Source organism: Porites lutea, chromosome 8 (assembly GCF_958299795.1).
Source record: "Porites lutea chromosome 8, jaPorLute2.1, whole genome shotgun sequence".
NCBI classification, from domain to species: Eukaryota; Metazoa; Cnidaria; class Anthozoa; order Scleractinia; family Poritidae; genus Porites; species Porites lutea.
This window is the reverse complement of record NC_133208.1, coordinates 12,911,031-12,938,385: the sequence shown is the minus strand read 5'-3', so window position 1 is coordinate 12,938,385 and position 27,355 is coordinate 12,911,031. Positions and strand designations below refer to the sequence as shown.

The following is a 27,355-nucleotide window of genomic DNA, read 5'->3' as shown; positions in this document are numbered from 1 at the left end:
GGGTCTGCAACGCCACACGCTACAACACTGTTCTTTTATTTTTATGTTATGGATTTTATTTTCATGTTTTTTCTGTATGTGTTCCCCTTTTTTCAGTGCGGGGATTTTGGTCATTTGAGTTCCACGTGCTTGAAGCCTGCGGATTCTTCGAAGAGTAGCTCTCGACGCGATGGCGACTCGTCGACTTGTGATGAAGTTGAGTGTGATTTAATTCATTTATTGTCTTGTTGTGGCGACGAGTTTAGTGCGAAAGGCGGAAGCAGTGGCGTGAAAGGTCGCTTGCAATCTTCGTTTAACTTTTGGGTCGAGACTTTAGATGCACCAGATTTTGTCCTTGATATGATTAGGCGCGGTTACAGATTGCCGTTTGCCGAGTACCCCTCGCAGTGCTTTTTGAAGAACAATAGATCAGCTCTTCAGCATCCGGAATTTGTCGCTGATGCTATTAGCGAGCTTTTAAGTAACGGCTGCATTGTTGAGCACGAATTCCCTCCGTATTGTGTTAATCCTTTGACAGTCGCTGTTGGGAAGAAGCTTCGCCTGGTTATCGATCTGAGACACGTAAACAATTATTAGTAAAACCTATATTCAAGTACGAGGACTTACGATCGCTTTCTCAAGTTCTCGATGAAGGACACTGGTTTTTCTCTTGGGACCTTAAGTCCGGTTACCACCATGTCGATATTTGTCTCGACCACCAAAAGTACCTTGGTTTCGCGTGGCCTTTTTCTGGCGTCGTCAGATATTTTTCCTTTACAGTACTGCCTTTCGGGTTAAGTAGCGCTTGCTTTTGTTTTACCAAGTTAATGCGCCCGTTAGTTAGGCGTTGGCGTTCTATGGGACACAACAGTTTCATTTATTTGGACGATGGTTTCGGGAGTCGACCAGACAAATGTTCTGCCGTGGCAGCTGGCTTAATTCAACGTAAAGAGCTCTCTTCATCTGGTCTTCTTTGTAACGAGGAAAAGTCTCACTGGGATCCAGTTCAAATTGGCGAATGGCTAGGCTTCGTTATTGATACTATTAATGTGTTCCCGGATTCCCGAGAAGAAAGTTCTCAAGCTTAAAGGCTTGCTAGATTCTGCGATTCAGGATGGATTCTCTTCATTTCGCGAGTTAGCGAGAATAGCAGGCACTATCATTTCAGCTGCGTTAGCTGTTGGTCCAATTTCTCGTCTTTTGACCAGACAAATGTACTTCGCCATTGAAACCAGATCGGCTTGGGATGACATAATTCATTTTCCTCCGAGCCTTTAACAAGAACTGAGATTTTAGTATTGCAACATCGACTGCTTAAACGGCTATTCTATTAGGCCACCGTTAGCTACGCATACCGTTGTATTTTCCGATGCTAGCGACGTAGCGTTCGGAGGATTTTCGGCTACTTTAGACGGGTCCGTCGTTAGCGGCATGTGGGAGAGCGAGGATATCGGCCAAAGCTCTACGTTTCGCGAGCTAAAAGCAATTTTTTATGTGTTGCTTTCTTACGTGGCTCAACTGAAACTCAAGAGAGTTGAAATCTTCACTGATAATCAGGCCGCCGCCAGAATAGTTGCTATCGGAAGCTCCAAATCTCACCTCCAGGCCCTGGCTATGGATATTTTCAATCTTTGTCTTGCCAACAGCATCGTTCTCGAAGCCCAGTGGATCCCTAGGTCTCTTAATGAAAGAGCAGATCTTCTTAGCAGATTTATTGATAAAGACGACTGGTCCATCAATCCCTCGGTATTTCGACTTGTCGACGCTAAATGGGGCCCTCACACAATTGATCGCTTTTCGTCCTATTACAATGCCCAGCCTCCGAGGTTCAACTCTAAATTTGCTTCCCCAGGTTGCAGCGGTGTGGACGCCTTGGCTCAGGATTGGCGACATGAGAATAACTGGGTTTGCCCTCCGGTGGGTGCCATTGTGCCTTCACAGTAGGGCTCTCTTGTCCTGCTCCGGTTACGGCACTTTGATCGTTCCACAATGGCCTTCGGCCTATTTTTGGCCTTTTTTGCACGACAACGCCTCCCAGTTCAAGTCTTTTGTTAAAGAAGTGTTTGAGCTTCCTTGTATTGAAGACCTCTTGCTGGAGGGTCCAGGACAGAAGCAGATTTACAAAGCGCGTCCGTCGGTGTTCAGCGGCTGCCCGAAATTTAAAATGTTAGCTTTGCGGATAGATTTTAGGTGAACTTTCCTATTTTTGTCTCCCCTTACAGCTCATTATTGTCGGTGTTTTAGGTTTATCTTTGGCAGTGTATTTTTGCCTGATTTGGGAGCTTTGTTTTTACCTGTTTTGGCAGCGTATTTTTGCCTGATTTGGTGGTGTATTTTTTGCCTGATTTGGCAGCGTCTTCTTGGCTCGGAGTTCGATGTCCGCTTCCCCACGCAGTTTGCCTGTTTTGGCGCCGTCAGTTGGCCTTATTTTATGTTTTATTTTATTGGTCTACATTTGTTTTATTTAATGTTTGCTATTTTGTTGTATTTTTTACTGTTTTTTACAGCATTACTTGGCCCAGCCAGTTCGGCTTCCGTTTGTCGTTGTTTCTCATTACATGTCGTTTTTACGCTGTAGTACTGTCCGTGCTGCATGATTATGATGCAGCATCATATTTCCTACTGTATTATAATTTTAAATGTTTCGCCTTTTCCTGCCTACTTTTATTTTATTTTTTAGATGTTCTCCAATCCGGGATTTGGAGTGAAGCGAATTCTTTGGCCGATCCATCCTTGCGCAAGCTTGTTCCAGACCTTCTCCATTTACAGTTTGAGTCCAAGGTTCCCTCTACCGTGCAGAAGTATAGATCTGGCTGGATCAGATGGCGTGAATGGGCAGATTCTAAGATTGGCGTTTCAGTTATTCCAGCGAAGCCACTGCACATTGCTCTCTTTATCAGCGAACTTACTGCTGTTTCTATTTCTAATAATACGGGGATATCTCCTATAGAGTCAGTTGTTTATGATATTAAGTGGGGTCATAGTCTGGCCGGTATCGTAAAATGCCCTACTGGTCACCCCCTTGTTAAGTCGTCCTTGGAGGGTGCAAGAAGGAAGCTTGCTCGTCCTGTTCAACCCAAAGAGCCTTTATCCGTTGACACAGTTTTAAGGATCGCTGAATATTATATTTCTAGTAGTTCGCTTGCCGTTATTCGTTTTCTTTTCGTCCTCTTGGTTGGCTTTGCTGGGTTTTTTCGTATGGACGAAATTCGCAATTTGACAGTTAGAGATGTCTCTATTTTCAACGAGTACATGTCAGTTTTTATTCCTAAACGTAAAAATGATCAGTATAGAGAAGGGCATACGTCCTTTCTAGCTAGGTCTCATAAGGCTACTTGCCCAGTTTCTATCACCGAAAGGTTACTTAAGCTTTTCCCTTCAACTTGTGAGTCATCTTCTCCCCTCGTTAGGCGAATCGTTAAAACTAAGTCTAGGGAGTGTTTTCATGTTTCTAGAGGAGTTTCATATTCAACGCTAAGAGATGAATTTAAGAAATTTGTTAAACCATTTGTAGGTGACATTGCTCTTTAGGGCACGCACAGTATAAAGTCCGGTGCTGCCTCAAATCCTGCTTGTCGGAGTGTTTCCGCTGATCTGCTAGATGTGCATGCTGGCTGGAAATGTGCCACTTCAAAGAACAGATACATTAAGCACACCGTTAGTGATCGCTTAAAAGTTGCTCAAACTATTGCTATTTAGTTTTCGTTTGTTTATTACAATTATTTAGTTTATTAGTAGTCTTGGCGGGGGACTTAAGTCGTGCCTGGCCCGCCCCAGATTTCCTATCCCTTTTTCCCCACGGGGTTTTTTAGGTTAGGTTTTTTCTGGCCCCCCTGGCACGGCTTACTCTATTTGACGTTTTCATATCTATTTTGTACTAGTTGTTTGCATTTTCTTTAATAAAGTGGTGTTATGGCGTTACCGCACAGGCCATAATCCAGTATTCTCAGTGATTTGCTGCATTTGTGTTTATATTTATATAGGTTAGTGCAGAACGCAGATTCACTATTTAGCGAAGTTTTCACTGCCGCCGTCGTCACTGTTGCTTAAGCTCCCTAAAGACAGTGGACAACCCGTGACGACACCCGTGACCAATCCCGTGACCCCCGTGACCGTACTTAGATTAGGTTCCAGTCTTTCCTCGTTCTTACGGTTGCAAAATGGCGATCAACTTGTTTCCGAAAATTGTCCTATTTGGAGATTCAATTACTCAAGTAAGTTAGTTATCGGTTTTAAAGCACAAAACAGATTTGAAAAAATTGACTTTCTTTGTATGCCGCGTTAATTTTTACACCAGGTAGAGGGCCTGGAATAATCCTTAATCACCTGTCTTCAGGTGCTTTAGTTTTAATAGACACCGTAGGTTGTATTTAATGGCAGTGAACTATTATTTTTCCTACAGGAATCTTTTTCCAAGGGCGGGTGGGGTGCGAGAATCGCAGATTATTTTCAAAGGTGAGAGAGTTGAAGTTTTGTCTGAACTCTTCTGTTTTTGCTTTTTGTTCGCCGATTTCCCAGTCAATCTCTTTCCTTATGTATATTTAATGTTGCCACGAATTAGGGTAGTCCGGGGGTAGCCTACCTCCCACGCCGGCGTTCTTTTGGCCGTAAGAACGTCTGCTTGGGAGGCTAGGAACAGGCTAGAATTAGGGCCATTCCATTAATATTCACAACACCCTCCACCCCCTATGCATGAGATTTATCTGGGCAGGGCTTTATGAAAGTTATTTGGGGGGGAAGCCGGGGCAGGGGGGAAGGGGAGTTGGCTGCTTTGGTATCTTTGATCTTTGGAATATTTCTGAGAGGTATGAGAAAAAATGGGCTGTTTCTGAGAGGGGGCGGGCAGTGTGTCAGTACCTTTGATCTTTTTTATTACAATTAGGGGTATAGTCAACTTACCTTATCAATAACGGGGGGGGGGGGGGGGGGGTATTAATGGAATAGCCCTTTAGTTCCGGGGGGAATCCCAGATGAATGTGACAGGGATGCTCGTCGTCTTGCTTAGGCTGTTAGTTAGAGGAGGCACCCTAGGTTTTCAGGATAGGAAGCTAATATTTTTACCCATACCATTGTCGCTTAATGTAATTTCCTTGAAAATGATCTATGATCCAGATATTTTTTCAAACTTGGCACAAATGACAGCCATATATAGGACATTGAAAAACTGCAATGAAAAGATGGGATCACTGTGCTTGTTTTTGCCTTGTGTGCCGGTAATTCTGTAAGTTTTTTTGTTCCTAGTTGCGCACAAAATGTTCAAACTTGAACAACCATGAAAAATTCATTATCATGTGGCAAAAAGGAGTTCCAAGACCAACACTGTTTTACCCGGGAAGAGTTATTATAATCGCTGTTAAAACTATTTGGACTACGAAAGGGACCTTTGTTACGTACCTCTCTTCAAGTGATTGGTGAACAACAAAAGGTCCTAATTATTGTAACAATGCTATGCTTCTTCAGGGGTATACTTCTTATTGTTGGACAAGCATCTCTGTCAACTTTACACTGGAGTCATGAGTCTCTTCACCCCCTGGATAAAGTTAAAACTGTACACATAGAAATGTGACCAAGTTTTCGTAGTTAATCCATTTTTTAAGTAAAAATCAACTATGATATTATCTTACAGAAACCTTGTGGGATCAAATGGTTACTTTTTAACCCTTATTAACTCATGATTCAAATTATCGTATGACCCAAATGGCCCCACGTGCGATTCTGAAAATCCGTATGATTTAAAGTCGTGTATGACGGCCCTACACGTCAAGTGATTGGGCCGGAAAAAATGCATTTGGTACTGCTAGAAATGTGTACTGATCGATGCAGGTTTGCTCCATCAAAAAAATTCAGAAGCAAACGATCATATGATAAAATGCTTGTTGACTAGGTTAGGTCAGGCTGGACATGAAAATATTGGGCTCTCAGGCCACATGGACCTCACTGCGCTTGGTCCATTCATCCTGACCTCAAGCCAAATATTTTGCTGTCCTGCGCTCCCACTCAGTCAGGGCAATAATTACATGTGATATTACTGTATTTGAAAGTAGTTTTTTTTTTCTCACTGATGAAGAAAATATTTTCGCTACCAGGAAATGTGATGTTCTCAATCGAGGATTTAGTGGATATACCTCGGCCTTCAACAAGCTGATTCTTCCCAGAATTCTTCAATGTGATCACAGTCCTAAAGGAAGTGTGGCAGCAGTTGTTTTGTTACTAGGTTCTAATGACTCTGTTGTGGCAGATTTAGATCAGCGTGGTCTGACTGTAGAACAGTATATCACAAACATGACTGACATTATATTGCAGTTCACGAATGATGGAATATCTGCTAGTAAAGTTGTTTTACTAACACCACCAGCCATATCAATAGATATGTACACAGAGTTCTGTAAAGAACAAGGTAATTTGAATTTGCTAACTCTATATGAGTATGGAAACATTCTCCCATTATAATTTTATAACCTTTATTTTAGGAGGGGGACACTAATTATGTACTGTGAAAAGTATTCTCCCTGGTGGCCCTTCCCTATGTTAAATAGACTGTGGGGGTGGCATTTCCAGAGAAAAAATTTACCCTTTGACATTGATGCCAGTAAACACAGTTTTACCACTACCCTGTTAATCTATAGTCTAAACTCCAAAGTGACTTTTTCCCATAAAAATAACAGGGTTGCTCATTACACCTTAAAGTTGGGATTGAAATTTACAAAACGGCTGCTGTTAAGTGTTGTCTAAGTGTCCTCTAGTGTATCGATCTGAAAAATGTCAGGAAACCATTTTGCTCTTAGGCATATTTTTATCCCCTAAAAAATTTTCATCATTATTCTGTTCGGATTTCCTGGGTGAAAGTCTAGTGATCTGAGAATCAAATCTTACCTTTTAAAAAATTTCAGCCAGAAAAAAGGCTGCTGAAAATTCTAGGTTTCCTTTTCAGGGTAAAAACCCATTAAAAATGGGCAATTATACCATTTTTTAGATGTTCAAAAATCATAGGAGAGGTAGGCAAAAAAGAAATGTTACAAAAAATGTTCTGAAAACTCTAGATCCCAAATCATCTTCCAAACAGATATTTTCCAAAAATTGACGTTGGGTACCCCTGTGAACTGGATAAATCTCTGACTATCCAGTTGATATATAGTGCAATCAGTTTTCCTAACACTCATCCGCTGGATAGTGAGTTATTAACCCACGGATATTGTTTTTTTCCAACCTTTCTAACAAATTGGGGCCTGTGATTTAGCTATATAGCCTGCAAGCAAGCTGAGAAACCTTTCAAGTGGCAAGTGAAGCATGCAAGAGAACATTGGAGCAGGCATTGAAGTCTCTTGCATTAATCCTTTTTTGTGCCGCTTGCAAATCAAACTTTTTATGATTTCCCTTAATTGGGGAGTTGCTCACAGGCTCGTTCTTGACAAGTCTTCCCTTAGGTCTTTGGATTTTACGGTTTGCCAGGATGAAAGGTGCCCTTAAAGGCCTACGCCAGGGGGGGCAGGGGAGCTCCGCATATGAAAAGAGTAAGGATGCTCATCGTCTCATTTAGGGGTGCAAATTTCGGATTTTGGTTATCACTTAGGGTGTTTTGGGAAAAACACCATCATATTTAGCTGTGAAGGTCTCGTTTAGGGTTGCACGCGAAAAAAATTATATTAAAATGTGTACATTTTTTTGGTCTCTTTTAGGGGTCAAAAAAAGCTTGGGCCTTGCCCAGATCGGTCTCCTTTATCGGTTTAATTCAAAATTTCTGACGAGCATCCCCAACCCTTTCATATGTGGAGTCCACCCCCCTGGGGCCTACCTTTACCTTACCTTTCAATTAACCTTTCAAATAACCCATTTTTTAAGACAGTGTCAAAATATTTAACCTAAAAAAATGTTCAATTTTTTTTTCTCCAGGAAGGGAAATGAGCTTATCAAATGAGAGATTAAAACTTTTTGCTGAAAAATGTGCTGAATTGGGGAAAACACTTGGAGTGGATGTTGTTGATCTGTACACTTTATTTCATGCACAACCAGTAAGACATCCTGCTGTCTATATAAATTGTTAGTTATTGAATTGATTTTGTTGTCATAATAATTGAGCAGGGGGGGGGGAAGGCGAGGGTTTCACTGGCCTGCATTTAAATCCTATAGAAAGGAAGACAGACAGAAAGAAAGGAAGGAAGAGAACCTAGAAAGAAGAGGGGTAACAGGAGAAACAGACATGGGAACCAGGAGAGAAGTGGTCACACATGTCCAATATACACAAACGGATACGATTCGTCAAACTGATGGTCCATTGGTACCAATGGTACGATTGGTACCAATAGAAAAGCACCCTATTCCAATGGTTCTGTTGGTGCATATGCATCTAATTAAGGGGACTTAGATTATTTTCCCATGTGACCTGGTTGGGTATAGGGCAATTCCAATGGTCCATTGGTACCAATGGTACGATTGGTACCAATGGAAAAGCACCCTATTCCAATGGTTCTATTGGTGAATATGCATCTCATTAAGGGGACTTAGATTATTTTCCCGTGTGACCTGTTTGGGTACAGGGCAATTCCAATGGTCCATTGGTACCAATGGTACGATTGGTACCAATGGAAAAGCACCCTATTCCAATGGTTCTATTGGTGAATATGCATCTCATTAAGGGGACTTAGATTATTTTCCCATGTGACCTGGCTGGGTACAGGGCAATTCCGATGGTCCATTGGTACCAATGGTGCGATTGGTACCAATGGAAAATGATGCCATTCCAATGGTTCTATTGGTGCAAAACAAGTTCACTTTTACACCAAGTGAAAACGCGCTAATAATTGTTATGAACGTTCCTCGTTCTATAAGAAAACCATGCAAAACAAGTTCGCTTTTACATCAAGTAAAAGCGCGCTATAATTCTTATGAATATTCCTCGTTCTATATCCCAATCACGCAAAACAAGTTCGCTTTTACACCAAGTAAAAGCGCGCTATGATTCTTATGAATATTCCTCGTTCTATAAGCCAACCATGCAAAACAAGTTCGCTTTTACACCAAGTAAAAGCGTGCTATAATTCTTATGAATATTCCTCGTTCTATAAGCCAACCACGCAAAACAAGTTCGCTTTTACATCAAGTAAAAACGCACTAATAATTATTATGAATATTCCTCGTTCTATAAGCCAACCACACAAAACAAGTTGCCTTTTACACTAAGTAAAAACGCGCTAATAATTATTATGAATATTCCTCGTTTTATAAGCCAACCACGCAAAACAAGTTCGCTGTTACACCAATTAAAAACACGCCATAATTCTTATGAATATTCCTCGTTCTATAGGCTAACCACGCAAAACAAGTTCGCTTTCACACAAAGTAGAAACGCGCTAATAGTTACAAAGCGAGGGCGACCTATATATCTAGCGCTAATAATATCTCAAGGTGCTGTGAGTATAACAAACATCGTACGAACATTAAAATTGAAAGGTAACGTGTCACTGTTGGGTTCGTTCTGTCTATTGTGATTCACGAGCAAACAACAACATGACATATGAATGTCTTCTTTCCTGTACGCAAGCACTATGTTTTGGTAATTCTTACTTGTTTAAAGAACCCGAAACAACGCGGAAAGGCGCAAAACTAGCAAAGTGGTATTGAGGCAACAGGTTTTAACAACTGTACTCAACTCACTCTGAAATTAACTTCTGAAATTTCTTAGCGCAATTTCATTATCTACATGGAAGCGTTTAAACCAAGACAAGTTTTCAATGAAGAGTTTCCGAAAAGGGTGGTTACATCATGCTGTTGGTTATGACTTTGTATTGTATTTGGTGGCTCCTAAGAGAGCGAGAGAGCTGTTTTATATTCAAGTGACTGAAGTCACTTTTGACTGTTGACGTGGGGTTTGTCGTGGTAACCCATTGAGGTACACCAGTTTGCTATAATCAAGGTCGTAGTAAAACCATTGATGTATTTAATGTCAACATTGTCGTTGACAAATTGTATTTGCCATGCTCTTTTCTTGGCTGTAGCTTGCGATGAGGCCCAGGACTGAGCTAGAAGAATCCATCTACTGATGATTTCAGGATTGCACCCCTTGCCGTGAAAAAACACAGATGTTTGAATGTCTCCTTATCACTCATAAACATATGAATCGACGGAGATTTTTATTTTTTAATGGATGCATATTCACCAATAGAACCACTGGAATGACATCATTTTCTATTGGTACCAATCGTTCCATTCGGACCAATAGACCATTGGAATTGTCCTTTACCCAGCCAGACCACATGAGAAAATAATCTAACTCTCTTAATGAGATGCATATTCACCAATAGAACCATTGGAATAGGGTGCTTTTCTATTGGTACCAATCGTACCATTGGTACCAATGGACCATTGGAATTGCCCTGTACCCAGCTAGACCACATGAGAAAATAATCTAAGTTCCCTTAATGAGATGCATATTCACCAATAGAACCATTGGAATAGGGTGCTTTTCTATTGGTACCAATCGTACCATTGGTACCAATGGACCATTGGAATTGCCCTGTACCCAGCTAGACCACATGAGAAAATAATCTAAGTTCCCTTAATGAGATGCATATTCACCAATAGAACCACTGGAATAGGGTGCTTTTCTATTGGTACCAATCGTACCATTGGTACCAATGGACCATTGGAATTGCCCTGTACCCAGCTAGACCACGTGAGAAAATAATCTAAGTTCCCTTAATGAGAAGCATATTCACCAATAGAACCATTAGAATAGGGTGCTTTTCCATTGGTACCAATCGTACCATTGGTACCAATGGACCATTGGAATTGCCCTGTACCCAGCCAGACCACATGAGAAAATAATCTAAGTCCCCTTAATGAGATGCATATTCACCAATGGAACTATTGGAATATGGTGCTTTTCTATTGGTACCAATCGTACCATTGGTACCAATGGACCATTGGAATTGCCCTGTACCCAGCTAGACCACCTGAGAAAATAATCTAAGTCCCCTTAATGAGATGCATATTCACCAATAGAACCATTGGAATAGGGTGCTTTTCCATTGGTACCAATCGTACCATTGGTACCAATGGACCATTGGAATTGCCCTGTACCCAGCTAGACCACATGAGAAAATCATCTAAGTCCCCTTAATGAGAAGCATATTAACCAATAGAACCATTGGAATAGGGTGCTTTTCCATTGGTACCAATCGTACCATTGGTACCAATGGACCATTGGAATTGCCCTGTACCCAGCTAGACCACATGAGAAAATAATCTAAGTCCCCTTAATGAGATGCATATTCACCAATAGAACCATTGGAATAGGGTGCTTTTCCACTGGTACCAATCGTACCATTGGTACCAATGGACCATTGGAATTGCCCTGTACCCAGCTAGACCACATGAGAAAATCATCTAAGTCCCCTTAATGAGAAGCATATTAACCAATAGAACCATTGGAATAGGGTGCTTTTCCATTGGTACCAATCGTACCATTGGTACCAATGGACCATTGGAATTGCCCTGTACCCAGCTAGACCACATGAGAAAATAATCTAAGTCCCCTTAATGAGATGCATATTCACCAATAGAACCATTGGAATAGGGTGCTTTTCCATTGGTACCAATCGTACCATTGGTACCAATGGACCATTGGAATTGCCCTGTACCCAGCTAGACCACATGAGAAAATAATCTAAGTTCCCTTAATGAGAAGCATATTCACCAATAGAACCATTGGAATAGGATGCTTTTCCATTGGTACCAATCGTACCATTGGTACCAATGGACCACTGGAATTGCCCTGTACCCAGCCAGACCACATCTGAAAATAGTCTTAGTCTCCTTAATGAGATGCATATTCACCAATACAACCACTGGAATAGGGTGCTTATCCTTTGGTACCAATCGTACCATTGGTACCAATGGACCATTGGAATTGCCCTGTACCCAGCTAGACCACATGAGAAAATAATCTAAGTCTCCTTAATGAGATGCATATTCACCAATAGAACCATTGGAATAGGATGCTTTTCTATTGGTACCAATCGTACCATTGGTCAGAAGGGGTGGGAACTAGAAAAGAAGTGGCGAGGAATCAGGACAGAAGGGGTGGGAGCTAGAAGAGAAATGGTGGGGAATCAAGGCAGAAGGGTGAAACAAGGAGACAAGAGATGAGTATAGAGACAGAAGGGGTGAAAACTAGGAGAGACGTGGTGGGAACCGGGGGCCTGATTCTCGAAAGTCCCGGTAGCTTTTCGGTCCCGGAAAGCTGTAAGCTATGTGTTTGCCATATTTGTATTCGAGATCAAAGTTTCAAATTTTGACAATGATGCAATGAAACTATCAGTTAACGAAGCAAAATTGACTGGATTGTGAGCTTGAAACTCTGCTACAATTCAGCAAGTTTTGATTTTAAAATTTGCCTTCGGGCCCGAAAAGTTTCCGAGCCTTTTGAGAAACGGGCCCCAGAAGTGAAGTGGTGGAAAATCAGGGCGGAAGGGGCGGGAACTAGGAGAGATGAGGTGGGACGTTGAATTGTATTGAGTGGGACGTTGTATTGTTAACTAACAATCATTTTCACCGTTTTGTTTCTTTAAGAACTGGACTTCATTTCTGAGTGATGGTCTCCATCTATCAAAAGAAGGGAACCACTTTGTGGCAAAGCAAGTGATTCCCATTCTGGAGGCCAAGCTAGCAAAATTACCTCAGGTATTCCCTGATTGGAAGGAAATTGATCATAAAACTCCTGAGAACACATTCTGTAATTAAGAGTCACGAGGAAAGGGTCGTCTTTTTTTGGCACTTCTCTATACTTAGGTAATGCTCTGATTAAGTGTTCTTTTCATCTCTTTCATAGTAATAATAATAAGTGGTAAAAGGCTCCTTAACCTTAATAGGGAGCTTAAGCAACCACGGCGACGGCGGCAACAGTAGCCTGCGTGGCAGGCGTTCGAGGGGGAAGGGGAAATGAATTAGGGCGCGAGACCACGCGCGCGCCCAAATTCCCCCTTCCCCTTTCCCTTCCCCTTTTAACGCCTGTCACGCAGGCTACGGCAACACTGGAGAAAATTTTTCTTAAAAAGTGAATTCGCACTGTTTGAAATGTCATCGCTGTTACTCAATCCCGTTCAATTTGCAAACGTTAGACTACGAGTAGTCCCTATTTTCGCACAGGGATAGTAGAGCGAGCGAAACGCGAGCGTGCGTGAAAATCACCCTACGCGAGACAGGCGTGGGGTGATTTTCACGCGTGCTCACTTTTCGCTCGCTCTACTATCCCTGTGAGAAAATGAGGGACTACTCGTAGTCTAGCAAACGTTGGAGAATTGTTGTGGAGTTCAATTCTAAAGGACTGTTTAGTAACTGAACTCTAAGTTCAGAAAAGAACATGGGTGTCTTCTTTCACGACCTCCCTTAAAAACGTGAAATTAGGACGTTTCACGTCGTAGTAGTGCAACGACGGCGAAGAAAATTACAAAAAAGCGTGATGCACGAGCAAAGTTGTTTCGCTGACGTAAACCTATCGATTTTTGCCGTTCTCGTCGCCGTCGCCGTCGATGATTCACTTCTCATCTCTAAAGGAATCAAAACTTAGCGTCAACGCCAGGGTAATCTGGTGGGGTACTTGGGGTAGCCACTTTTTAGATCTCTGGTTACGTGATGGTAACTAAGGCAAGCCATAGCTTTTTTTTTTTTCGAGTCACAAACTTGAACAAAAAAAAAACGTTTTCTCACTTACGAGTGAAGCGCGATCTACCTAATAAAAATAATTTAACCAATGTTATATTTGAGCACAATCCAGTTTCCAAAACAGCGGAGGTAAACTTTTTGAATATGCAACAGGGGCTCCACGAAAAAAGTAGTCTTTACTTTGCATGTCCGTTTTCTGTTAATTGAGTTACATTCTTTTCTTGTTTCTAGTCTGTCCTTCTTCCTTGTGTGTAAACTGGCCAATCTCGTTCTTATTCATTGTCATCTCAGCTCCTTCTTTTCTTCCCTTTTCCTTTGTTCTCAGCCACATGCAGTAAAACAGGATAAGCAAAAGCGAGCAAATATGAACATAGAGGTACAAGGATCTGTAAAAAACAAAAATGAACATGTAGGCTTATTTCGGGTTTAAAATTAAAAACCTTGAAACACTTTGGAAAATTTTGCTTCCTTTCGTTTCCCCCTCCTTTCTGCAATGTTGCAGCCGTGTAACTTTGCAATCGCATCTAAACATTGCAGAGGGGAAAGGCGCTTCCAAGGGTGTCTCAAGGATTTTTGACATAGGTTGTAGTTACTATTCAAAAGTGGTCTGTCATTCAATTTGCCACTTTAGAAATGAGAAGAGGACTGGAACCGAAATGCGTCGTGCAATGGTTTCTGGGATCGTTTCTGGGGACGCCGGTCAGTTCTACATTAGCCTGCGTAGCAAGAGTTTCTGTTTGGTTACGGAGCAAAGAAAGACAGAGGAACGGGATTTTCGGTTTTGGCCGCTCGAGAAATGAAACAAGGGCCGAAAAATGAAAGAGGGGGAGGGAAAGTTAATCTATAAAGGTTTCCCATTACATAGCTGTGGTTAGGTAGAGCTCACAGCGTTGACATACAGGTTAATTTTAAATATATCATAAATATATTAAGATAAACGTAAGTGAAAATAAACACCATCAAATATACTCTTGCTGTAACAAATTAAATCTTTAAATTACTTATGGCTTGTTTAAAGCCATCATATGTTTCAGATTCAATCACAGCAAAAAAAAATACTAAAGTTGTAAGTATTTCCTGATGAGGATGATCTTCTTAGGATTTACTGACAGGTGATTCTTTCCTTAGGCTTAATGTGGTCAGGTATCTAATCTTAAGGCAAACTGTATTGTTTACAGCCTTCCACATAAGTTGGAGTCTAGCATTTCACCTCCTCCTCTGAAGCGATGTCCAAGCAACTACTACCCCGGGTTCTCTGATGTAACAGGATTTAACCCTCCTAGTAACAGTCCCAGAGGTCTTTGCGAAAGTTAACCCGTCCCAGTTAGTTGCTCGTTTCTAAAGTGGTGAATTGTTTACCTCCAGTAGTCAAGAGACTTGCGCAGTTGAAGCAGCATAAACGGTAACGCGCTTGCGGATACAGACAATGCAGTTAAAATACACGTGATCACATCATACATGAACACTAAAGCACGTGTCTCCTGAAAGTAAGGTCTGATTACCCGACGTCCCTGAAAAAATAAATCGTAGAAAATGAAAGTTCCAGTTCCAAGGGGTTTTGTCGTTATACATTGAGAGGCGCGGGTTGAGGTCTGAGAACAAGAAAAGCTGCCTAGAGCTATCACAAGAAACAAATTACGGGAAAAAAGAAATCAAAATTGTGGATTAGTGTATCAACTAAAGATGTTTAAGATGTAAAAAGTAATACTTTTTAAATTATAAGCTTTAACAAGCTAATAAGACACATCAAATCTATTACAAGCATTTCATAACCTTTTTTTAAAGTTAGCTGCAAGATTCTTCAGGCATCGGAAATAAAGCGCGAGCGAGAGGAGGAAAAACGACTAACAGATGCTTCTCCTTAATTTCTTCTTCACTTTCAACTTTAAATTTTTGAACATGTTCCGCATGATGTAAAAGCCTGACCGACAGGCTATGGTTCTTTGAGCAGACTGTTCAATTCGTCACTGGTTCCAAGTGTTAGAAAGCGCTGTCAAGCTGTAAGAAGATTTAAGAAATACTTTGAGAAAACCAACAAAAATCTAACGACTTGCCATTCTTGCCGCCTCTATAAACAGTGCAATCGATAAGAACATCATATAGTATCCCGGATAGAATCCATGCCAGACAGATGACATAATAAACACCGCTAGGGTTCTGTGGCGAGAACATCGTTCATATACAATTCTGAAAATGAACGAAAACATGACATAGTATCGCGTACAATAGGGATTTCCAGAAAATAAACAGATTTACTTCCTTAACCTCCTCAACCACAAGGCTGTAGATATGTTCCAGTTGTCGCAAGCCATCTTTATGTTTGTTGCAAACTAGGAAGCAAGAGGAAAAGGAGAATGAGCCATCTTTGAATTCCAAAAACTCTCACTTTCAAAACGTGGCTAAGTGCAAAACCTTTGTTTTGAAAATGAGTTTTATTTGCATGGGAATAAAAAATCATTTTCATATCAATGGCTTCGCACTTAGCCTCGCTTTGAAACAGAGGCTCGGGGCAAAGATGGCCTATTTAGCTGTCACTGGACTCCGGGGCGGAGGGGGGGGGGGGGGGGGGTTGACACTCAAGAGAAAGTGGGGTAGAGGCGCGTAGATGTGTGCCGCGGACCCTCCTTAAGACAAAAATAGTTCATTTCGCTAGCCTTTTGAAAACAAGGAAACCTTCAACATGCAGAATTAAGTAATGTTTTAGACTACCGTAAATCCTCTATTAAGTCCCCCCCTCTCAAATAAGCCCCCTCTCTCTTATAAGCCACCCTTTTTAGGGGAAGAAAGTCAATATGCTCCCCTCTGTATTAAGCCCCCCTCGCCACCCGTAATTATTCTTCACTAATAAATGATAGACTTATTAATCAATCAAGACCGTAAAACTTCGTCTGGACTAATCCGGGATGGTTTATTTACCAATTGGAAGTTCGGATTTGATTCTGATCCTCGGCTGCATGACCTAAAACTTCTTATACTTGAGCTTTTCCACTTTGAATTCTAGGTTCTTTATGGAGAACTGATACCATCGTCGTTTCTAAATTAAATAAGCCCCGCCCCCTGTCAAATGAGCTTGAAGTAGTTAAGCCCCCCGGGGGGGCTTAATAGAGGATTTACGGTATCGTGGAATTGAATTTAGATTTTTGGGAAAAAATGTTGGTACCACACATGCATACTGGTCATCGCCAGCCTTCACACTCTTTTGAATAAGCTTCCTGACTAATAAAAACACACCTTAGTAAGTCACACTGAATGATGAGCTTGTATATCCTTTTTAAGACAGAAGACCTTGAAAACCATACCCTGTTCAGCGGCACATACCCTTGTAGGGGCAATAGGCGTAAAGCTGTTTTGCGTCCGTGTGTGTGGGTTTCGTTTGCTTTGTCGAACTTTATCATTAGCTTAGAAAACTTGATCCTTGTGTTTTTGTTTTTCACGAGGCACAGTTAAAACCCGCGAATCGCCAATCGGGAGTAAAGAAATAAACGTTTAACATGCTTCCATGCTAAACTGCATGAGACAGTTTGGAGTAAGTACCTCGACTTTAAGGATGTTGACATTAGTAATGCCGTCCCACTTGGCTTTTCCTTTGGCATCAAAACCATTAAATCCTAAACCACACATGTTATTTACGGCTTCGGCTAAAAAAATAACGAAACAAAATGGTCAATACTGACATAGGCAGACGTAAGAGGAGATTATCTGGTATTTTTGAAACGGATTAAAGAAAATTAGTTAGATCTGGGATGAGTGTCTTCGAATCTTATATAAAATTATGACAACGATCACTAGGTTTTGGTTATTGAAAAAATATGCCTTTTTCTTGACTTTTTATCAGTGTGCTCAACATGGTTGCATCTCTCCAAAACGGGTTACAAATTCTGTCAAAAGTTCTACAAAGTAACAATCTTGACTTTTGAGTAGTTAACGAAAAGGAGAACCCGCCATATGTCCGAAACTAAGGAAAACAAAGAGTGACTTACAAACTTTGAAAGCAAAGTAATATCTTAGCCTGGCCGTCAGAGCACCTATCCAGCCATAAATGACCCTCCGATAGAAAGGCTGCGTTGAGATAAATTGATGATCTGAAAAAGAGTATAAGAGAGAAGGAGAACGATGTCATTCCTAGGAAACCAGCCATTAAGCAGTTCCTAGTGTTAGAACAGTCCCAGCCCTTTTACCTTCTGTGAAAAAGAAGGAAGTAGTGAAATTAGTGGTGATAATGAAAGTGATGGTGGTGATAATGGAAGTGGTACTAGAGGCGATGGAAGTGATATTGTTAATTAAAGTGGTGGGGTTGAAGTGCTACAGCTGGTTGTGGTAATTATATAACGGTAATGATGAAAGTGGTGGTCGTGCTTATGATGTTATTGCCAAGTGGTGGTGGAGGTAGGGGGGATGTTGAAAGGAGCTGTATTGGTTATAGTGGTGGTGGTAACGGTCATTATGAAAGTGGTGGTCGTGGAGCAGTGATGTTAGTGGCGGTAGACGTAGTAATCATAATGAAAAGAGTGGTAGTGGTGGTAGAAGTGATGGCGATGATGAAAAGAGCCCTTGTGGTAGTGATGCTAACGGTGATTATGAAAGCGGTGGTTGTGCTAGTAAGATGCTAGTGGGTGGTAGAAGTGGTGGTGAGGATGAAAGGAGCGGGAATAGTGGTGGTGGTGGTAGTGTGGTGGTAAATGGGTGGTTGTAGAGCTGATGCTCGTGGTGATGGTGGTTATTAAAGTGGTGCGAGTGGGGATGAAGCTGTGCTTATAGTAAATGCGGTATATAGTGGTGAAATGTTGGTGATTAATAGTAGTGGTGGTAGTATTACTGATGAAAGTGGTTATGGTGGTGTCCATGAAAATGTGGATTTGAGCCTTGTAGCATTTTTATTGTGGTTCTGGTGATAGTACTGGTGGTGGTGATGAAGGTAAAGGTGGTGTGATTTATGGCGTTGGCGATCCTAGTGATGTCGGCAATGTTTACTTGGGTAATGGTGGTAGTATTGTTGGTATTTTCTGAGTGTTGTTTGTAATGATAGTGTTACCGCTGGCGGTAGAGGTAGCTATGAGAGATTAGACTGAGGTGGTGGAAGTACGATGCGGATAGCAGTGTGGGTGATACCGGTGATGATGGAGTTACTATGCCAGATGGTGATTGTATTGGCGGGTTTGTCGTAAGAGAGTGTTGTTGGTGATGATAGAGATCTTGGTAGTACAGGTGGTCGGAATGGGGCTGAGTATCATGGTAGTAGGGTTAGTGTTGTCAGTTTTGGTGGGTTTGGTAGCGATTCCATTAGTAATTATTTGTCCTGGTGATCATCGATATGGGGCGCGTGTTAGTTGTGAAGATGCCAATGGTGTTTGATTGGGTGTAGAGAATATGATAACTTACACCCGCATGAGTTATATTTCGCTCAGTCTATCTAACCAATAGGCTCGATTTCCGCCTTCTCCCGGATCCGTTCTTAGTGCGGGCTCATTTTCTCCCGAACAGCGGCTTGTAATACAGCCTACCTAACCAACGGCCAACTTTCAGGAAATGTTATATCGTCTTTCAATATTTACCTGCATTTCTAGATATAGGATGGTCATGCCCAGTCAAGAATAAAATTAATATGCATAAAAAGCCTGATGATAACTTCTTAATGACATCCACCTGTTGCCGGAAAAATATAATTAGTGCAAGATTGTTAAAAATACATTCGATTCAGTAAAGATCTCATCGAGAACAATTCAGAAAACATGCAGTTTCTTACCACTGGTGAAGGTTCATTCGCTCCCGGTTTCTAAGAAACGAGAAAAGGCAATCGTTAAATGGTTACAGCAGTCAGAGAGATGCTACCAGGAAGGTAACTAGGAAAGAGACAAGCCTCTTCCGCTCTGAGAGAAAGAGCGCGATCGAGACGATTCCAATGACCGGAAACTAGCATAGCGGGAGGCATTATAGGAGGAATAAGAAGAACAACAAAATTAAGAGCATAAAAAAACAACATCAAAAATGGCTGTCGAAGTTCACTTTCCCTCCGTCATTTTGCGTCCAAGGCATAAAGAGAAAGAGGTCTAGGAACGAGGAAAAGAGATGAAGGAGGTGGTCATATTATGGTACATAGGAAAGCAAATGCAGTCCTGACTACCTTTTGTTTGATATCCGAGCCATCAATAAAATCGTTGAACTCCTTGAAGGTGCAAACAGGTCCTGCTAGGATCGTACTGTAGTGGAATATATAGCTGAAGTATTCCAAAACATATGGTACTCTCCTAGAAGACAATTAAAAGAAAAATAACAATAATAAACGTATGGCGCACATCCTAACCAATGTCAGACACAGGCTTACCGGAGTGCTTCTCTCTTTTGTTTATCTGTAAGGTTACTCTTCTCTGTCGTGAGACCTGTTAAAGAGATGAGGTTGAGCCTAGTGAATAACGCAAAGAAGGGGCGAAAACGTACATTTCCGCAGTAGGCACAAAATGCAAGAAAGTTTGCCATAGGGGGCACGCATGTGATGAAATAACTTAGCAGTTTCTTCCCTTGGGGTGTTTGTCTTTTATGACGGGCTCCTGCTCACGAACGCAAAGACACAGAACTACTTTCACTCCACCTTCTGTGACAAAGTTGCAGCTAGTCAGAACGGGATATTTGCAGGTAAAAGTCGTTGCCTGGCAAATTTCATGGTGTCTTCTTTTCTGTATTTTCTGAATCGTGGCCTGCTACGATTTCGCCTTAAATATCTCTTCCGGATTCTTGATAGATGCCGCTATGCCTTCTTCCTTGAACCGGGCAGTAAGAACTAACGACACACTGCATAGGATATCTTTTTTTTTACTTTGATTAACTTACCATCATGTAAGTTGTATGCTATGTAGGTAACCCTCTGCACTATTAACATCAGTGGCCTAAACAAAGAATATACAGGTAAAGCAAATCAACAAGAACTAGGAGCCTATCCCGGAGCGAAAACTTCTATGTACAATACTTGTATTACGGCACTTTCAGTGACCAGTTTATTGTAGAACGATTTTGACGTCTCGCAAACCAGTCAGCAAGAGCTAAAGACCTGAACTCTGGTTTTTGTGACCTTTTAATGACGTTTGGTTTTCCTTTTTCACATCTTATACTTCGTATGCTCTCATAGACGAACGGGCCTTCCATTTTCGGGGGGAAAAGTTCGCTAAAATCAGCCTCTTCGTCAGGCCAGTTTGCTCTATTCTTGATGGGTGACGTCACATCCTAAATCGCCGAGGACGACTGGGAATGAGGCTGCGCTAAAATGTGTCTAAAAATAAACACATCCTTGAAACGCCGTGACATAGGCCTAGTATGGGAATTGCTGAATCCGAGTTATTGAGCTCCTGTAATAAATACATTTACTTCCCAGTCAAAGTTCTCTTTTTCTTTCTCCACCTCAACTTCCCTTTGCTCACAAGATTTTTTGTGGTTGGTGAATGGAAAATCGCAATCTTGACTTCAAGCACACAATCTCTGGAAGACTTGGCATTTTTTAAATTAAGTCTAAATCAGTTTCACTCACCCTGAGAAATCCACCGCATGTACGCCATAATTTGTTGTTTGTCTGTACAGATGTGAAACAGACAGCGTTCCCATGGCTGCAATGAACACGAATCTGGTGGGCAAAATAGACAAGAGAAAACAGCAGTTACAGTTGGATTTTTCTTAGATCATTACGGGAAATAAGCTCGATTTCCGCCGTCTCCCGGGTCCGGTCGTTGCGGGAAACTCGTACTTCCCCATATAAGTAACCTAGGTACGTAGGGCGTACTTGCATACGGTTTTTGATGCCTTGAGGACTGGAATTGCGTATAGATTTCAGCGATTTAGGTTTGAAATAGGGTACGCAGTTTTTTGCTCTTTAGAACCCTGGAACCACTGTCTGGAACAGCGGGTTCAGATCTGAAATAGTATAGGGAAAAAATCAAATATTTTGTTCCAAAATAGAGTACGGTTTTTAGGAATGTTTTTTGCACACTCCGCCCTAATTTGAAACTCACTGTATAACACGTCAGTAATAGGGTATTTTATTACCGCTGATGGTACTTGAAACCATTAAATATATTGAGCAATGGAGGTTTGACACAAAGTTTCAGTATTAAGATCTCTTTCGGGGAAGCACTGCACACGTGATCAAAATAGAAACGAACGAAATAGGCCACTTCCGAGTTCCAAAAACCCTCACTTTGAAAATGAGGCCAAGTACACAACCTTTCTTGTGAAAATGAGTTTTATTTGCATGACAATGAAAAATCATTTTCATATGAAAGGCTGAGCACTTAATCTCCTTTTCATGCAGAGGCCCAGGGGAACTCGGAAAGGCCCTACTCTTTCGCACCGTTATTCAAACCCAGTCCCTCGTCACTGACTTCAACACTCCCCGGCCTATTTTTCAGAGACTTACCTGTGAACTACAGTAGGGTTTACAACAGCAGTTATAATGTAACAAATGAAACTCAATCCAGCAAGAATCAAACTTTCCCCGTGATTATAAAAAAAGCAACAGGTCGACAGGATATGGTATTCATTGACAGGTAGTCTCCTCCTGCTGATCGTTATTTTTACTTTCTCCAACGTTCCTTAGGTTTTTAGTCAACGCTGAATAGTTTTGGAGAACTTTTCTTCGGAAGTTACTGCGCTTTTCACAAACATGCGAATTCACATGCGAAAGTTCAAAAGCCAACTGACGATTACGTTTTTCGCTGTCGTCAATCATCTTAACGGACCTCTTAGGAAACAAAACTTTACTTTAACAGGTTCAAAAGGGCATGGTTTCTGATTTGTGATTGGAGGTTCGTTACTTGTGATCGTAATCATGATTGAGGGCGGCTTTTGAACTTTAGAGTTCGCATGCTTGTGAAAAGCGCAGTAATCCATATAGTAAGAAGTTTTCTTCCGACAGAATTGCCCTTTTAGTGTGTTAGTGAGGTAGCATTTAAAAATACAGTGAGGGAGGCAAAAGAAAATCGGAAATTCCTCGTAAAATTGCAATATGCAGGTTACGATAGTCGCAGTATGGTAATTTTGATGTAACAAATAATGTGACACTTGGCACTACACCCTTTGAGAGTACTAATTTAATTAGGCGTGCGGGACCGCCATTTTACGTTGTTATCCGAGCCAGTACTTTTATTTCTCACTTATTTTAAGAACCTGAGTATTGGTCCGTCCAGCCTCAGGACTCGAATCCGCGACTTCAAGACCCTCAAGCGCTCTATCGACTGAGCAAATTTTTCCGCGGTCAACAAAGCATCCATGGCTATGCCGAATCTTGTTCCCAAAGTTCCCACCGTTTCACTGAACTAGGGTAACGCGGACTCTGGGAACGAGATTGGGCTATGCCCTCTCTATGCCCGGTTAATATGGCTGTACGCATGCGTAATGTGCTGACCAGACGGCATTCTCGTCCCCAGAGCCACTCGGCTTAAGTTGTAACGAGACCCAAGACCAAAAGAAACAATGGGCTCTAGGGACGAGAATGACTAAACCGCTGAGAAAAACTGTTTTTCACTACTTTCTTAAAAGTAATAGAAACGTTTTATGGTTAAAAAAATTGGTTCGCAAAAATGCCTAAACGAGTTTTGAGTTTTGGCCGGCAAATGTTCAGGAGGTCTGAAAAGTCCAAGGGTTCAAAAAATTAGGATTACGGTATTCATGCTAGTTACCACGGTAATCCAAATCACTTTCAAGTATACTCATCAATTTTTCTGTGCCTAACGACCGCCAAGCGCAAGAAATTTGCAAAAAAAAGTCGGAGGAAAAAGGCGTCAAAGGTTAACGGATTCTTAAGCTCTGCAAACTACCGGGTTTTTTTTACTAATTTGTTCCTTTGAAATTCTAGGTGAGATCAGTGGACAAAAATTCTAAACTAAAATGCGTAGAGGAAAAACGGAACATTAAAAAAAGAAAACCTTTTATTTAAGTAAAATGAAAATTTGTGAACCCTCAGCAACGAGTTATATATTTACATGCCCTTGTTTTAACTACTCAGGAATTGAATAGAACCCCACAAAATAAACTGATTGAGGTACATTTAAACTCGAAGATCGTTTGTGTTTACTTGCACAGCCATTCCATATTGAGCACAAACAAACCCCCTAACTCGTTGTAAATTAAATAGAAAAATTCCAAATTGTTTAAAACCCGTTGTAAAATTGTGACATTGCTATTTTGGACAAATTTTTTTCATCTTGCGTGCTAGTTCTGACCGTTAATTGTTAGTAGATATTTATTTATGAGGGTTGAACTCCATACAAATAATTGATTGTCTTTAACCTCTTCCCCGGCTCCACGTCTCATTTCTCGCTCATTTTTTTCTTGGTGGTAATTATAATTTAATTTTTTAAATAATCTCTTCGATGCGACTATTGATGCCAGTATTTGTATTTAGTAATGAAATATCTAAACCCAAAGGGCCAACTATTTAAACGTAATTTAGCTAGTGTTTAACAAAACCGCGTTCTGAGTCATTTTCAATTTGCCCAACGATATTGTCTAAACATTATTGTGAACTGTTTTATGAAAGCATTTATCTTCTTAAAACAACCCACCAAAGAAGAGATCTGGAGGTTTAAAGATTATTTAAACCGCAGTTTAAGTTAGACTTCGTTTAAATATTTGGCCCAAAGGGCCTGACTGCAATTGTCAGTACTGATGTTCGTTATATCGGGGTACGATCGGTGTCCTGTCCTATGAAGAAAGTTATTCTTTTTATCACGGGAGTTTCGATACATACGTTAGGACTTCGTGGTGGTAAGTAGCTTCATGGGCGTATACATTGTCATGGAAGGTCTAAAAAAATCACCAACAGTTTTCTAGCAAGCGTAATACATAACGGACTAGGAATTAAACTATGGGAAGGTCACTATAAGCTTACCATCCAAAACAAAACACCGCAAGGGCAACTCCCCAGGCAAGACCAGTCACTCGTCTTGTCGTCGGAGAAACTTTGCCCGGGTGCAAAACCAATCGAAACACGAGCCCCAGCGGAAGACATAACAACATGCAAAACACGAAATTAATCTAGAAAAATAAATTGCGAAAAATTATCAACAAGAAATAGAGGAAAGATTAAAGGTGGATTTCCCCTGTCGTCGCGTAAAATAAGGCAATTTGAGGAAGGTCGCGCGCAAACGTGAGAGTTGAACCCCTATCAACTTTTACGTTTACACAACGTCCACCCTAAGAGAGAACATTTTTAATCTAAAAATTGATTCCCTTTTTCATGGACTGAGGACACGTAAGAAATTTACCTTGTCGATAGAGAAACCTGTGGATTCTGAGGCCGCGAGCAAAGCATTATTGATGGTGTTCATGATAAATCGGGCTTGTGGGGAAAGAGTATATTTAATGCTTTAGTGTGCGGGAAGTGAACTGTGTCACCTTCATGGATATCCATGGCCGTACGTAACTATTTCCGTTTCCTAGCTGAGCTCAATTAACAGCGCATAGTGCTTTCCAGATGAGGCCCGGCCATACAATCACAGTGTTACCTTTAAACAAAAGATAGAAAAATTCTGAGAAAATAGACTCTGAAATAGATGGCTAATCGAATAGGCTTTATTTCTCTGGCAATTAATCAGTGAACATAAAAGAAAAAGACAATTATCATAGAAACAGAGACTGGAGATCTACCCGGCAATGTAAATTTTCTCCAGTTTGCGACGTTGGCAACAGTGCATGCTTTCTTATTGGAAGTTGGAGAGACCTAATTAAAATCCAGTTTCAGTTTGACGACGTAAAGCTGTAAAAATCCTGCAGCTAGCGCTTCGTACTTTGACGCAGTCACTCCAAACAATTATTTCCAAAACCACTCCTCTCTACAACAAGTTTCGATCACTAAGAGCGACAGTAACGGCATTGAGACCACCACCAAAAGTGTTCAGGTCACATGCTGGAGATCGTCTCCCCTTCGATCCTTGCGAGAGAAGACGACATATTTTAAAAAAAGAAAGAGTCAGGGAGGCCATCAAAATCTATTATTGGGCTCCAACCTCGCCGGTTACGAGTGCCCGCAATCTATCGGGACATTTTGTCACTTGATTCATGACAAAACGTCGAACTGCATCGCACTAGATTCCAAGATGGAATCGAAAGCTTGTCTGTCTTAAAAAATGTTTTATCCAGCCGTCTGAAATCTCGGAAGGACAGAATGAGGAACACGTTCTAATTTAAAGTACTGTTTATATAATACATAAGCTGGGGTGCTTAACCGAACTTTGAAACACTTTTAAGCCATACGTTACCGCTCAGTTTGACTGGGTAAAAACGCTTCGTGAGGCCTTACTTAACGTGGTCTTACTAACTCAAAGGTCGGTTAAGCAAGGTCAGATGCAAGTCAGTCCAAGATGGCGTTCAAACCGTGAAATCAAAAGGCATTCAGGGTCCAGTTGTTTAATACACTATCCACCGGATAAATCTCTATCCCATGAAAAATTCTTTTGTTTTCCCTAATACTTATCCGCTGGGTGTTGATTTATCAGGGTGAATCGGCGTTATCCAACCAGTTTGACAATAGACTACGAGTAGTCCCCCATTCAGTTCCTCACAGAAGCATATGCTTCCGGTTCCTCAGGGATAGTAGAGCGAGCGAAACGCGAGCGCGAGAGAAAATCACCTCACGCGAGAAAAAGCGACTCGTCGCGTGTCGCCTTTTCTCGCGTGGGGTGATTTTCACGCGCGCTCGGCTTTCGCTCGCTCTACTATCCCTGAGGAAAAATGGGGGACTAGTCGTAGTCTGCTTTGACAACCTTGTCCAGAGAATGATCATCCGATCAGGCTTGGAAATCAATTGCGTTATCCACTGGATAGGGTTATCTATCTCTTCAGCAACTGGGGCCAGGAGTGCAAGTCCCGCGGGAAAAAAAAGACTCGAATATTATGCGTCCCCTTCGTCCAACACAAATGTGTGTAGTAAAAAAAAGGAATAGACTGCCTTTTGTGGACTATGATTTTTATCTTTTTAAGAATTCTAGGAAATAACACTTACACATCGTAAAACTACCCTCCTAGAGGATCTCACCCGAAAAAAAGTCACCGGTACACGTTCGCACAGCTATTTCTTTTAAAAAAGGTTCAACTAGGTTTCCTGTGTCCGTACTGAATCAAGCAGTTCTCCTTGAACGCACCTGGAACGCGCGCGTTCCCTTTGGAGACTTTTTGACTTAGACAGGGATGACTCGGAGTATAATTAAAAGGAGATGGGAGGGGAAGAGTCGGAGAGGGGTGGACTTTCAGTTTGCCTTTGCGTAATCACCCCATCCCCCCTCAATCAGCCATGGTTAGATGGATATCAAGGATAGAAAAATGGTGTGTTCTGGCCTAATTCGCCGGGCTTCATTCTTGATTTCGGGGGAGACAGGGTTTTATTGTGGGTATCCCTGGAAGCATTGTATTGTTCCCGTAGTCTGAGACCTTGCCCTCTCTCCATTATCCCTCTATGTTTCGCCTCGCCTGCTCTTAAAAAAAGAAAAAACAAACAAACAAATAAACAAACAAACACGCCTGAACCCACAGGTAGCCCAAGCTCGAAATATGGGCATCGCCGATGCATCGGCATTGTTGGGTAACATTCGAAATATAAGGATTTTTATGTGGAAAAAACGTACCGTTTCTGTAACCTACGAAAATGAAAGGACCTCAATAAAAAACAGCTTACCTTGCATAAAATGTGTGTTATATCTCTCCTGTGTGGTGCATGAGCCGATTTATGGCCGTTCTAGGG

General features: G+C 41.4%; 2 protein-coding genes and 1 pseudogene across 2 annotated transcripts; 2 read left to right on the top strand and 1 right to left on the bottom strand.

The window, feature by feature from the left end:
* The first annotated feature begins 198 nt into the window (after window positions 1-198).
* Window positions 199-3,831, top strand: LOC140945205 (uncharacterized; annotated as a pseudogene).
* Window positions 3,832-4,113: 282 nt separating this feature from the next.
* LOC140946342 (isoamyl acetate-hydrolyzing esterase 1 homolog) lies at window positions 4,114-12,878 on the top strand. Its single transcript, XM_073395440.1, has 5 exons — window positions 4,114-4,193; window positions 4,382-4,434; window positions 6,066-6,376; window positions 7,870-7,988; window positions 12,547-12,878. Exons 1-5 carry the CDS (start codon window positions 4,140-4,142, stop codon window positions 12,715-12,717), a joined length of 708 nt encoding a protein of 235 aa, XP_073251541.1. The 5' UTR covers window positions 4,114-4,139; the 3' UTR covers window positions 12,718-12,878.
* Window positions 12,879-14,754: 1,876 nt separating this feature from the next.
* LOC140946169 (lysophospholipid acyltransferase 6-like) lies at window positions 14,755-24,947 on the bottom strand. Its single transcript, XM_073395251.1, has 14 exons — window positions 24,885-24,947; window positions 24,510-24,654; window positions 22,037-22,115; window positions 21,155-21,247; window positions 20,464-20,519; window positions 19,961-20,015; window positions 19,760-19,883; window positions 19,382-19,411; window positions 19,191-19,281; window positions 17,619-17,720; window positions 17,173-17,276; window positions 15,904-15,968; window positions 15,693-15,825; window positions 14,755-15,149 (listed from the first exon to the last, which is right to left on the bottom strand). Exons 1-14 carry the CDS (start codon window positions 24,945-24,947, stop codon window positions 14,994-14,996), a joined length of 1,296 nt encoding a protein of 431 aa, XP_073251352.1. The 3' UTR covers window positions 14,755-14,993.
* Between the last annotated feature and the right edge of the window lie 2,408 nt (window positions 24,948-27,355).

Coding starts and splice junctions, on each gene's coding strand:
- LOC140946342 (XM_073395440.1), top strand. CDS start 4,140: ATGGCGATCAACTTGTTTCCGAAAATTGTCCTATTTGGAGATTCAATT. Junction 4,194..4,381: donor TTGGAGATTCAATTACTCAA/GTAAGTTAGTTA, acceptor TTTTTCCTACAG/GAATCTTTTTCCAAGGGCGG. Junction 7,989..12,546: donor CTTTATTTCATGCACAACCA/GTAAGACATCCT, acceptor TGTTTCTTTAAG/AACTGGACTTCATTTCTGAG.
- LOC140946169 (XM_073395251.1), bottom strand. CDS start 24,947: ATGAACACCATCAATAATGCTTTGCTCGCGGCCTCAGAATCCACAGGT. Junction 24,655..24,884: donor CAGGTTTCTCTATCGACAAG/GTAAATTTCTTA, acceptor TTATTTTTCTAG/ATTAATTTCGTGTTTTGCAT. Junction 19,412..19,759: donor GCTCGGATATCAAACAAAAG/GTAGTCAGGACT, acceptor CTCGTTTCTTAG/AAACCGGGAGCGAATGAACC.